Below are 12024 nucleotides of genomic sequence, written 5' to 3'. Positions count from 1 at the left end.
ATAATTCAAAATGATCTGGACAAACTGGAGAAATGGTCTGAAGTAAACAGGATGAAATTCAACAAGGACAAATGCAAAGTACTCCACTTAGGAAGGATCTATCAGCTGCACACATAGAAAATGGGAAATGACTGCCAGGAAGGAGCACTGCGGAAAGGGATCTGGGGGTCATAGTGGACCACAAGCTAAATATGAATCAACAGTGTAACAGCATTGCAAAAAAAAAAAGTGAACAGCATTCTGGGATGTATTAGCAGGAGTGTTGTAAGCAAGAAACAAGAAGTAATTCTTCCACTCTACTCCACACTGATTAGGCCTCAACAGGGGTACTGTGTGCAGTTCTGGGCACCACGTTTCAGGAAAGATGTGGAGAAACTGGAGAAAGTCCAGAGAAGAGCCATAAAAATGATTAAAGGTCTAGAAAACATGACCTATGAGGGGAGATAGAAAAATTTGGGTTTGTTTAATCTGGAGAAGAGATGACTGAGATGGACATAACAGTTCTCAAATACATAAAAGGTTGTTACAAGGAGGGAGAAAAAATGTTTTCCTTAACCTCTGAGGATGGGACAAGAAGCAATGGGCTTACACTGCAGAAATGGCGGTTAGGTTGGACATTACGAAAAACTTCCTAACTGTCAGAGTGGTTAAGCACTGGAATAAATTGCCTTGGAAGTTTGTGGAATCTGCATCATTGGAGATTTTTAAGAGCAGGTTAGACAAACACCTGTCAGGGATGGTCTAGATAATACTTAGTTCTGCTGTGAGTGCAGGGGACTGGACTAAATGACTTCTCAAGGTCCCTTCCAGTCCTACGATTCTATGATTCACATTTTTCTGATTAAATTCTTCCTCCCAACCGATCTGTCTCATACAATTATTTTCAGCTTTGTCAAACTGGCCCTTTTAAAACACCTAGTACATATACTACTGGTTTGGACTTTTTCTGTTTGCACATTATAATCATGTTATGACATACCTTGGCAGGCTTATGCATTTTAAAACTTTACTTTTATTGTTTATGAGGTGTTTTAATAGTTTTTAACTATTTTTCACTAAATGCTTGATTGCAGATTGGTGAAATTTAATAACATTTAGCACATTGATATTATTAAATAATATTTTAATAGATTTAATTTTAAGCTATTAGTTGGATTTGTTTTTAATTTAGGGTGTTTTTTTATATAATTGTTTAGTTTAAATACAATTTTTATGTATAAAATACTACTACATAGGTTTTTACTTTCTAATATTTTATACTGCAGATAAACAGATTTTTTGGACAAGAATGTTAATGGTTAAGCTTTATTTCTTATATTTACTGATTTTTTTGGGTGCTGGGTTGCTTTTGGCTTCCAAAACACACAGCCATCTGAAAAAGAAAATACAACCCTATTGTGGCTTCTCTTTGGAGTCTTTATAAGATTTTAATTAAATAGCATGTTTTATTTAATTTGTTTTACTCTTTTTATGATATACACTACATATTACATGGGAATGCACTTTCTTCTCATAGTGCACTCTTTACCCTTTATTTGCCATAAAATTGTTAGCCATATTAATTTTTATATGAAGTGCTTGTTTTGTGCTTGTAGAATTTTCATCTACTCCTATCAAAGTGATTGTCTGATTACTTAGAGCCACCTTAAGGTTCGGTGTTCCGAACATTGCTATTCTTGTGAGTACCCCTCCCCCCACCTCACTTTTCTTTTCTTTTTCTTTTGCAGCCTTTTTAGCTTCTATTTTATTAATCCAGAAGGATTTAGAGTCTCATAGACTCATAGACTTTAAGGTCAGAAGTCTCTTCCTACTGTCCTGGTTCTGGCCATCCCTGCCATAGCCACAGCCACATCCTCTAGTCCTTATTTTAAAAAGTATTGAACTAACTGTCCGTGCACGTGCCATCGCGGGTAAAATGAGGGTCCGGCTGTAGAATCTTGCCTGTATGCTCGGGGTCTGCTGATCGCCATATTTGGGGTCGGGAAGGAATTTTCCTCCAGGGTAGATTGGCAGAGGCCCTGGAGGTTTTTCGCCTTCCTCCGCAGCATAGGGCAGGGGTCGCAGGCTGGAAGATTCTGTTGTGGGTGGGTCAGCTTTTGTGGCCTGCATCATGCGGGAGGTCAGACTAGATGACCATATTGGTCCCTTCTGACCTTAAAGTCTATGAGTCTATGAGTCTATGACTTATGCTTTTCCTCATCTCACGTTCTGGGCTTATTTTGTCCATTGTTAACTTGTTCACTGTAAATGGTTCCCTGGGTATTCACTCTTATCTTAGCTAGTATAGACATTCTGTCTGATATATTACTGACCCATCTGTTGCACATTATTCACATTCCTTGGAGTTCCATAGTAGGAAGAAATCTCAGTAGTGCCTCATTGTTCAAAGAACATTCTTTTCATTATTTAAAATAATCTGGACACTGGGATGCCCAATGTTTGATTCTTTTCTGCCATTAGGGCTATTGTCAGTGTCTGCAGCATGTTGAAGGTCCTATATGTAGCAGATGCAAACCACTTTACTGGAATCTGGCCAGAGAAAACCCTGATGGATGTACAGGTAAGATTTCATACATGCATTTCTTCAGGTCATCAAAGATGGTTAAACTCTTTTTATCCATCTTCATCAGCTATAATTAGTGACACAAACCTTCTATGTTGGTTATTGTATGGTAACAGCAGATTTTACATACTGCTGACATTTGGTACCAAATTACCCATGATTCTTACACTTGTTTTCAAAACTCAGCCCCTATCCTGGAACTAACATTTGAAGATGTTGGCCCAAATTCTGCTCTCAGTTACATTTGTATGAATCAGATGTAATCCCATTGTGACTTCAGAGGAGTTATGCAGACTTTATGCCATTATAACTTAGAGCAGAATTTGCCCAAGAGTTTGGAGAAAATGTTCTTTCTCCTCTGATAGTTTATTCTCCTAAGTTATCAAGGGTGAGAAAGCATTCTTACTGGCTATATGAATTTGCACAGCCTGCTGTTATTTATGTCTAAGTAAGATCAGTGTGAGGGTTGCAGCTGGTACTCTGCAGCTGCCAGCTGCAGTTAATGAGGATGTGGTGTACCATCTGTTCGTAAATTGCAGAGCAACCATTTTATTTGTAAAGTCCTCCTTCCGTATGTTTCTCTTCTAGTGGATTGCTTCACAGCAACCTCCCAATGGGTGGAAAGATGAGGTATACATCCAGCTCTAGAGTTACCACCACTATCTTTATAGCACTGAATCCAGATATAGCTCAGTCTGTATCTTCTCCCCAGAGACCAGTCACATCACCTCTCCATAGTCCCAGTGTCAGTAGGGGCACTTCCGTGGCTGCACAATGCACCTATGTCAGCAAAGATGGTTCCTGTGATATTTGTCTCATTTCTGTTTCATGAAGCATGCTGTAATTGTCCCAAGGATAGCACTGGAAAATAAGGAATAGTCAATCACTCTGGCAGAAGGAGCTTTTTCTCTCTCCACTTAAGTACCTCCAATGATCAGAGCAATATCACTTTTGGTCCTGGGTAGAAGGAAGGGCAGACAATTCCTCAATCTCAATTCAAGCCTGTCTTTGTCAAACCCAAATTGGAATATTTCAGACCAGTGTGTGGATGATAACTGCCCAGTTGTGTACGGGAGAGAAGGACACAAGAAGCCCTCACCCTTTCTCCCTTTCCTTTTCCTCTCCCCTCATCCCATTATCCTCCTGCAATTCAGGGACTGGCCATAGCTGTATTTCCTGTGCTTTCCTGAGGGAAGGGCTTGCTCTGTGCTAGCATCGTCTGGAGTGCGAGCCATCAACAATGTGGCAGTGGGGAGGTAGTGTCATGGCCTGGCCTTACTCTCTTTCTGCCCTCATACTTGCCGTAAAGCAGTGTATTCTGCACTCCTGAGAAGTGGGTGTTCCTCCTTCATGTCTTAGAGCTCCAGAAGGCAGTGTGACTTCCAGAGGAAAATTCACATTAATGCTCAGTGAATCGCTATTTCAGATTCTGTTGCTTTTGGTCCAAAGGCTTCCTAGGAAGATGAAATTCAGGTCAATGTGTCTGTCTTCGCAGAGTGCCAGTGTGATGTGACTGGAACACTAAGTGGAGTCGGAGAGTGTCAGCAGGTAAAGAGAAATTAAGTTTGCATAAAAAGGAAGTGTTTTAACACTCAGCAGGGTAGAATTGCTAGAAATGGTTATTGTCCTTGTATGGACAAATAACTGGTGACATTCCAGATATACAGTATTATATAAAACTTCCCCGGCAAGTTGTTTTAGGGTCTTGACCACATATCCTTTAGACTGTCTGTTCAAGGTGACAGATAGCAATAGTAATATCCTGAAAATATCTTATTTGTTCTGGTCAGGATTTTTTTTCCTTTTGAATAAGAAATATTGAACAAAAAGTTGAAACCATCTTGATGAAATCATTTTCTCCGCAGAAGAATGGTGACTGTCATTGCAAGCCTGATGTTTGTGGAGGTTCCTGTGACACTTGTGAAGCTGGCTATTACGCTCTAGAAAACAGGAATTACTTTGGGTGTCAAGGTAAAATGGAAAATGAGTGTTTCCAACAGAGTAGTTACACATGGTAATTAAAGTGTCTTTAAAATCCCAAGGGTCACATTTTCAGAACGAGGCCTCTGTTTGAACACTAAACCACCTGGATGTGCATTTTTTTTACACTATCACTTGTGAGTGCATGTCATAAATGTAGAAGTGCAAACCCCAGTTTGAGTGTGCAGACTGAGTTCATTCATGAGCAGTTAGTTTTGCTCATGAATATTCTGTCATCTTCCTTAGGGCTCTCTGCACCAGTTAAGTCACCTATTTCCATCTAAAGGGACAGGGAACAGGGCAGTTGTTCCTATAGCATACGGAGCCTCTCTGACAAAGGCTGATACCTTTCCCACTCCACACTTGGAGGACGTTTAAATGAAATGGAAGGCCCTGTGAAGTGTCTCCAAGATGAGGTAAATTTTACCCAAACAAAACATATGGAAAGACCTAAATATCACAATTAAATAGACTTTAAAACAAGATATTTGAAAATTATTTCTCCTTTTACTTTCCTTTTGGGACCTTAGATCAGGGTTATTTGTTTCTTCTGCAAGAATTAATAACATCACTGATGCCTATTAGAACTGCAGCTCCATGCTGTGCTTAGCTGTTTGTAATGTTATCAGCTGCTGCAGGAAAACCGTGAAATGCTGAATTCAGATCCTAGCAGATTGTAAACTGCTTTCCCCCTACCCCGAGATGTACTTGTATGTCATTTTAAGTCTTTTCTGTTGAGGCCTAGCCCAAAATATATTGAAATTGCTGGAAACATCCCCATAGACTTCATTGGGATTTGGATCAGTCCCTTAATGATTTAAGATTTTAAAATATATTTTTAGATCATTTCAGTTCTTTAAGCAATCCCTTCTTCAGTGTGTGGTTATAAATTATGGCCAAAATTTATTATCAAACCTAGATAATAAAAGTAAAGTACCTAAGCAAAAGTGGTCTGATTTTCAAAGGGTTGAGCACCTAAAGTTTCCATAGATTCCAAGGAGATTTATGGATCCTCAGCACATCAGAAAAATAGGCCACTTCTATTTTGATGTGTAAATGTTGACTTAAGAACCTTGAAGCATTTGGCTTTGCATTTTTTTACCTAGATATACTTTTAAGGATGTCCTTATTTTGTGCCTGAAGTCCTGTTTGCTGCATCAAGTCCACAGTTTGTCCAGTATTTTTTCAAAAATTATGTATATACAAATATATGATTATATACTGTATATAATTTTTGTACCACAAATCAAAACATTGTGGTAGCTGTCCCTCAAAAATAAACTTTGTTTTGTATTTTAAAAAATAAATTGCCACTGTATTCCCACTGCATGCTTATTTTAACCGTCATTATAGAAATCCGTCCCATTGAATAGAAAAACTGAATGCTTATATTGATAAACCTTAATCACAGCAAACAGTAAGCGTGGCTTGTATTTACTATTTAATATTTTGACCAGGAAAAGAAATTTTATGTCATGTTTAAAAAAAGAACCCCTTATGAGAAACCAGAAATAACTGAAATATGTACAACTGTATTAACATTTGTTTGAAAATCTCACAAGGGAGTCTGAAGGGGGAAATTTGCATTGCCACTTAATGGCGGTTTAATTAGAGCAGTGGTTCACAACTTATTTACCATTATGGGCAGAATATGCAGCCCACAACATGTTATGTGGGCCGCATCCAATACTACCTGTACGGCCTTGAGGATGTCACGTGGGCTGCAGCTGTGTGCTGCTTGGGCCGCAAGTGGCACATGGGCCACAGGTTCAGAACCACTGAATTAGAGGAAGTGAGGTGTGCTTTCTGGTAATGTTTATTACATTTTCTGATGAAAAATGTGGCTTCTGTTCTTTACCTGATAGGCTGCCAATGTGATGTCGGAGGATCTGTCAATCTTGTGTGCAGCGAGCCATCAGGTGCCTGCCAGTGCAGAAACCACATAGTGGGAACGACCTGTCAGAAGTAAGTCTTGCTGAGACCTTTTGGCTACGTCTACACATTTTGCTGGGGGTGTGATTCCCACCTTGCATATACACATTCTTGCTAGCCCTACCCGAGCTAGCTGGCTAAAAATAGTAGTGTAGCCATGGTTGCACAAGCAGTGGTGAGCAGCAGGGCAGGCTAGCTGCCCTGAGCACAAAACTGCTCGGACCCCTTGGGTACATACTTGGGACATCTAGCCCCTCCCACCACTTGCCACTGCCTGTGCTACCGAGGCTACACTACAATTTATACCGAGCTAGCTGAAGTAGATTTAGTGTAAGTATGTCTGCACAAGCTGGGAATCGCATCCCAGCTCCAAGTGCAGACGTAACCACAGTTCATGCTTCAAAACAATCATTTAAAACTGCCCAGGATTCCTTGGTATTTTTTCACATGATTTGTTGATAAATTAGCTGGTAGGCTGTGTATCAGCTACTCTGCAGATGCTTCCTGCCCACCACTTTTCTTCATCTTTATATTTATGGCTTTTGGTACTCATTTAATTAACAATCATCTCCATCTTTTGCAATAGCATTACGTATGTTGCTTTAAAAAATAAAATAAACCAAGTTTCCCTCTCAGTTATGTCAGTAGAGTTGCACCAGTATAACGGAGAACAGAATTTAGCTCATTAACAGAAGCCGTTTGAATCCTTCCTATTATCATACATTCCTGGTGACACCAGGAATGTATGAATTAACCAGAGTTCAGAGGATTCCACTGTCACCAGCCTGCCCCCACCTCAGTGCTTCATTTTCTCAGAGGAAAGTCATACAGAGATTAGCTAGTGCCTTCCAATTGCATTGCTGGGTGGAGGTTTCCTGCTATGCTGAGTATTAACATGTGCTCCCCATCCACGTGGGAAGCTGATATCCAGGCAAATCATTGCAGGTAAACTGATACCATAAAAATATCGTGCACCTTTGGCCTAGGTGATGGTATGATGAAAATTGATACAATAATGAATTTGGGTTGGTCTCATTACTCACAAGTGGTGAGGTAACACATGAATTTGTCAGATGACCCAAAACACAGTTACTTCCAAAATGATATTTGAGGTGCAGTCAGCAGTTGTAGTTGTATTTTGTTGGTAACAGTATGACTGCTGACAGGGAGGTGTTACCGTTTTTTTATATGGAGAAATTCAGATATTCAGAGAAAATAAATAGCTCCTCCATGTTTGTTTGTTTTCTTTATGAAAGGCCTGAAAAGAACCACTTTTTCCCTGATTTACACCACATGAAGTTTGAGATCGAAGATGGTACCACTGCTAGTGGAAGAGGCATTCGGTTTGGTTATGACCCCCAGGAATTTCCTGGCTTTAGTTGGAGAGGATATGCACAGATGTCTTCCATACAAGTACGTCATTGATTAAATGCTGTTGGATGAAAATGCAGCCCTTGGGGCTTATGTCTACTTAATATTGCTACCTGAATGTAAAGTCATGGAGGAGGTCAAAATAAAGTATGCCCTTGCTGCTACGGTGGTTGAGAGACAGCAGGCTTGACATATTTGCATTGTAGCAAATAGGCCTGTTGATCGTTGAATAAAGCAGCAGCATCCAAGCAAGAATGTGACTGTGCATGAATATTACAGGCTTGTGATTGTTTACAAGTTAGTTTATCATGAGCAGAGTCCAAGTGAGTAAATCAGAGGAAGAAAGTGCCCATCATCTGCTGTGTCTAGGGCAGGAATTAGAAGAGTTGCACTGAATTCAGAGCAAAGGAACTGGCAGTTATAAAACAGTAAATTTAAGCAATAAAGGCTAGTTGGTGACCGTCCTTGAATGTGTGGTTCTGTTAAATTGGTGCAGATTAGATTTACAGTTCTTAGAACAATTTATGTCCAGCTTTGGTAGGGTATCTGAGGACCAATGGGGCAACCATAAACTGAAGGGTAAGTACGTAACCATTGGGCAAGTCATCATTTTCCTTTTTCCTCTTTGTTCGTTTTTTTTTTTTTTTTTTTTTTACTTGGGGGCTCTTTTTGTTAACTTTTTGAAATCACCCACATTCACAAAAGCTACTCTTCAAAGATCTGATTTCTTAACTTCCACTCTATACTGTCCCTCTTTTGTTTCATACCCACTTGACATTTTATGAAGAAGGTAGTGGAATTGCCAGGATGGGCAGGGATAGTAGCCGTAGCCTCTGTTTGCCAGAAGCTGTGAATGGGTGACGGGGGATGGATCACTTGATGATTACCTGTTCTGTTCATTCCCTCTGGGGCACCTGGCATTGGCCACTGTCGGAAGACAGGATACTGGGCTAGATGGACCTTTGGTCTGACCCAGTATGGCTGTTCTTATGAATAATTTAGACCCTGATCTTGTAAATACACATGTGCATAACTTTACTTGCATGAGTAAAGCTATACATTTATGCAAGTATTTGTATGATTTGAGCCTTAGATAGTTGTATCCTTGTAGGACAGCTGAATTACCTGCACACTTCTTATGTCAAAGGGCATTCTGGATTTTGACATAGCTTACCCATGTCTTGCAGGGAAATGAAACAATTATCCCAAAAATTTTTTGGGGCTGACACATTGTTACATGATATACTAATGCTACAACTTTTGTGGAAGGAGACAATCTAAAAGGTGGCAATGTTGTCATTCAGATGAAATAATTAGTCATTGTGTGTCCTTAGCAGGAGCTGCGAGTGCACTGTCATGCCACTAATGTGTTTTAATATACTTCAGTGTGACACCCACATTTTAAAATGTTGGCCTAAGCAATCTGGCCTATGTCAGACCTTGGTCTAGCCCCACCTCCCCAACTTTACCTTAAACACAAGACTGTCCACCCTTCCCCACAGTTATCTTCCTTCTGTCTCTTCACTCTTGCTTTCCTGTCTATACTCTCAAACCTTCCCATCATGTCTCAAACACTATTCTGTCAGTAAAGCTTCAGGCTTCTTTTCCTTTTGCCTTTTCTCTGTCAAATATATATTCTTTCAATATTTCCTCATCTGCTTCTCTCCCAGCCTCACTCCTCTGAACTATCACTCTCCTCCCTTCAAAAATAGTTGTAAAAGCCTCTCCTATTTTTCCATATTTTCTGTTGAACTTTCCTTTCTGCTCTCCTATTTCCTTCTGCCCTCTGTTATACTTAAAGTATTTGTACACGTGCCCTCTATAGCTCTCCCATTTCTAGATTCCATTCTGCTCTCCTGCTTTCCTTTTTATTTTAATAAAGGGGAGGGCTGTATACAAATACTCTTGTTCTCTAATGATGACCAATAAGCACATGCTCTGAAAATGAGCAAGGCCTGTCCTGGTGGCATTAGCCATTAGCTACCTTTCAGAGATCAGAGAAGGTGAGGTCTTTAGAAGGGGCAGCCCTATTGGGTGATCTTTGTTCCAGAAGGTAGGGAGAGTGGAATGTGTGTGTGCTTGAAAGGGAGAACAGACCAAGAAGGTGGTGGTAGTATAAGGGGACAGTCACCTGGGCATGTTGAAAAGGGGGAGAGAGAGGGTTAGGAGGTGTGAACAATGAAGAGAGGAAGCATAAGGCAGAATGGAGGAACAAGGCAAGGGGAACCCTTGAGGTCATGCTAAGTCTGTTCATTTGCTATTCCACCACCAATTACTGAACCCCTCTGCCTGTCTGCATAAGTCAGGGGTTCTCAGACTTTTGTACTGGTGACCCCTTTCACATAGCAAGCCTCTGATTGCAACCCCCCCTTATGCATTAAAACACTTTTTTATATATTTAACACCATTATAAATGCTGGAGGCAAAGCAGGGTTTGGGGTGGAGGGTGACAACTCGCGACCCCCTCCCCCCCCCATGTAATAACCTCGTGACCTCCTGAGGGGTCCCGACCCCCAGTTTGAGAACCCCTGGCATAAGTCTCCCACTCTGCTGCTACTGCTGTGCAAGCTTTACGTAGATAAGGTGCCATATGAATTGTCTTCTGGGGACAGCACTGCCAGTCAGTGACTGAGAAGAGACACTTGGTTCCAGAAATGTCAGTTCAGCTGAAGGGCAAAAATATAACCAGAGCCACCATGACTGTAACAGGCTAGGAGGTTTGCTGGGGATCAGAAGAAAGTGCAATGACATTCTGAGACTTCTGTGTGCTTTTAGAATTTTGTGTGGGATCCAGGACTTGGACGGGTAATTCTGGGTTATTATCCTGGAATCCAGGAATACAGGGAACCCTTGTTACAGTACGTCTGCTTTAAGGCATTCTGTGAGCAATTGCAGGATTCCAACAAAGTACTGTCCACCATTCACAGCGTAGTATCAACATGCACCCTTAATTCTGCTTTTCCAAGACTAGCTGGGTAAGACACTATTCAATATCAGTGTTTTACCTCAGCAGAGTGTTTTGTTCTATATTCTTTCGTATGCTACCATAACTTTTCTTTCCTGTTATGGAGTTTGTCCTTGCTAAATGGTTTCTATAACTTTTCTCTCTTTGGGTGGTAGTGTGTTAAATAATATACTTTCCTTTCTTCCTTTTTTTCTCCTTCTTTTTATTTTTCCCAGCCAGAGGTGGTTGTGCCTGTCACTGTGACTTCCTCTAAGCTCTTCCACCTAGTACTCCGCTATGTCAGCCTGGTTTCAAAGAGCTCTAAAGGGAGGATCTCAGTTGCTGAGGGGAAACATTTTGACACTAATTATACTTGTAAGTGAATTAATTTTCTTGTTAGGCTTGTCTATCTTCGCCCATCATACACCAGAATTGCTGTTTTTGTACATATTTGTCTGTATATGTGCGTGTGTTTATTTTCTCTCGGAATTTAGCATTTTGCTTGCATGGCTTCTAACTGTTTATCCATTCGGCACTTTATGGCTGTTTGTGTTTATTAACTTCCATTTTACAGAATGAAGTGAGGATAACTCTGAATGTGGAGAAATCAAACCTCTACTTATTTCATGTTATCTTGAGATTTATTAACCCTGGAATTGAAATGGTATCTGGCCGCATAACTGCTTACCAATCTCGGTCTGAAACAGGTAGGTAAAACGTAATGGCAGAAGAGAGCAGATGACTCAGTGTTAGATCAGAGAAGCATTTTCATACTTTCAGCCAAGTTCAACTAATAATGTCATTTTAAATGTATTGTTTTTAACAACTTCGAGTGCTCTGTGTTTTTCTAGTGTACTTTGCTGTGACTAATGCTGCCTGTGTTTGCATGATACCTATTGACTTGATTATTATTAATTTTTTTAGGTGTCTAGTTTACCAAATTTAATATTTTCAGTACTGACGTAGGTGGTTCAAACTGACAGTTAGGTGAAGCTTTCAGCGAGTTTAACAGGACTCAGTTACTTTTCGATGCTACAAATAATATTTTTATTCAAAAGCTGCTTGGCTCCTGTCTTCACTGAGTAACTAATATTTAACAATGGGTCCTGATCCACAAATGTTGGATCCGGTTACAGATGTCAACAGAATTTGGAGTGGTTGGTTTTGGTTCACACCATTAAGGAGATAAGGATTCCAGATCCTCTGTGTCTGGGAGGGGTAGAGGCTAATTTTA

General features: G+C 40.3%; 1 protein-coding gene across 1 annotated transcript in view; it reads left to right on the top strand.

The window, feature by feature from the left end:
- Positions 1 to 12024, top strand: part of LAMA3 (laminin subunit alpha 3) — a 188363-nt gene that overhangs the window by 82932 nt on the left and 93407 nt on the right. Inside the window, exons 18-23 of the mRNA XM_065397793.1 lie at positions 2461 to 2560; positions 4059 to 4111; positions 4429 to 4534; positions 6409 to 6508; positions 7732 to 7888; positions 11365 to 11497. Of these exons, the coding sequence (XP_065253865.1) occupies positions 2461 to 2560; positions 4059 to 4111; positions 4429 to 4534; positions 6409 to 6508; positions 7732 to 7888; positions 11365 to 11497 (649 nt within the window). The remainder of the gene's footprint in view (positions 1 to 2460; positions 2561 to 4058; positions 4112 to 4428; positions 4535 to 6408; positions 6509 to 7731; positions 7889 to 11364; positions 11498 to 12024) is intronic.

Source organism: Emys orbicularis, chromosome 2 (assembly GCF_028017835.1).
Source record: "Emys orbicularis isolate rEmyOrb1 chromosome 2, rEmyOrb1.hap1, whole genome shotgun sequence".
Lineage (NCBI taxonomy): Eukaryota > Metazoa > Chordata > Testudines > Emydidae > Emys > Emys orbicularis.
The sequence above is the reverse complement of the archived record's forward strand: the minus strand, read 5'-3'. Positions and strand labels throughout refer to the sequence as shown.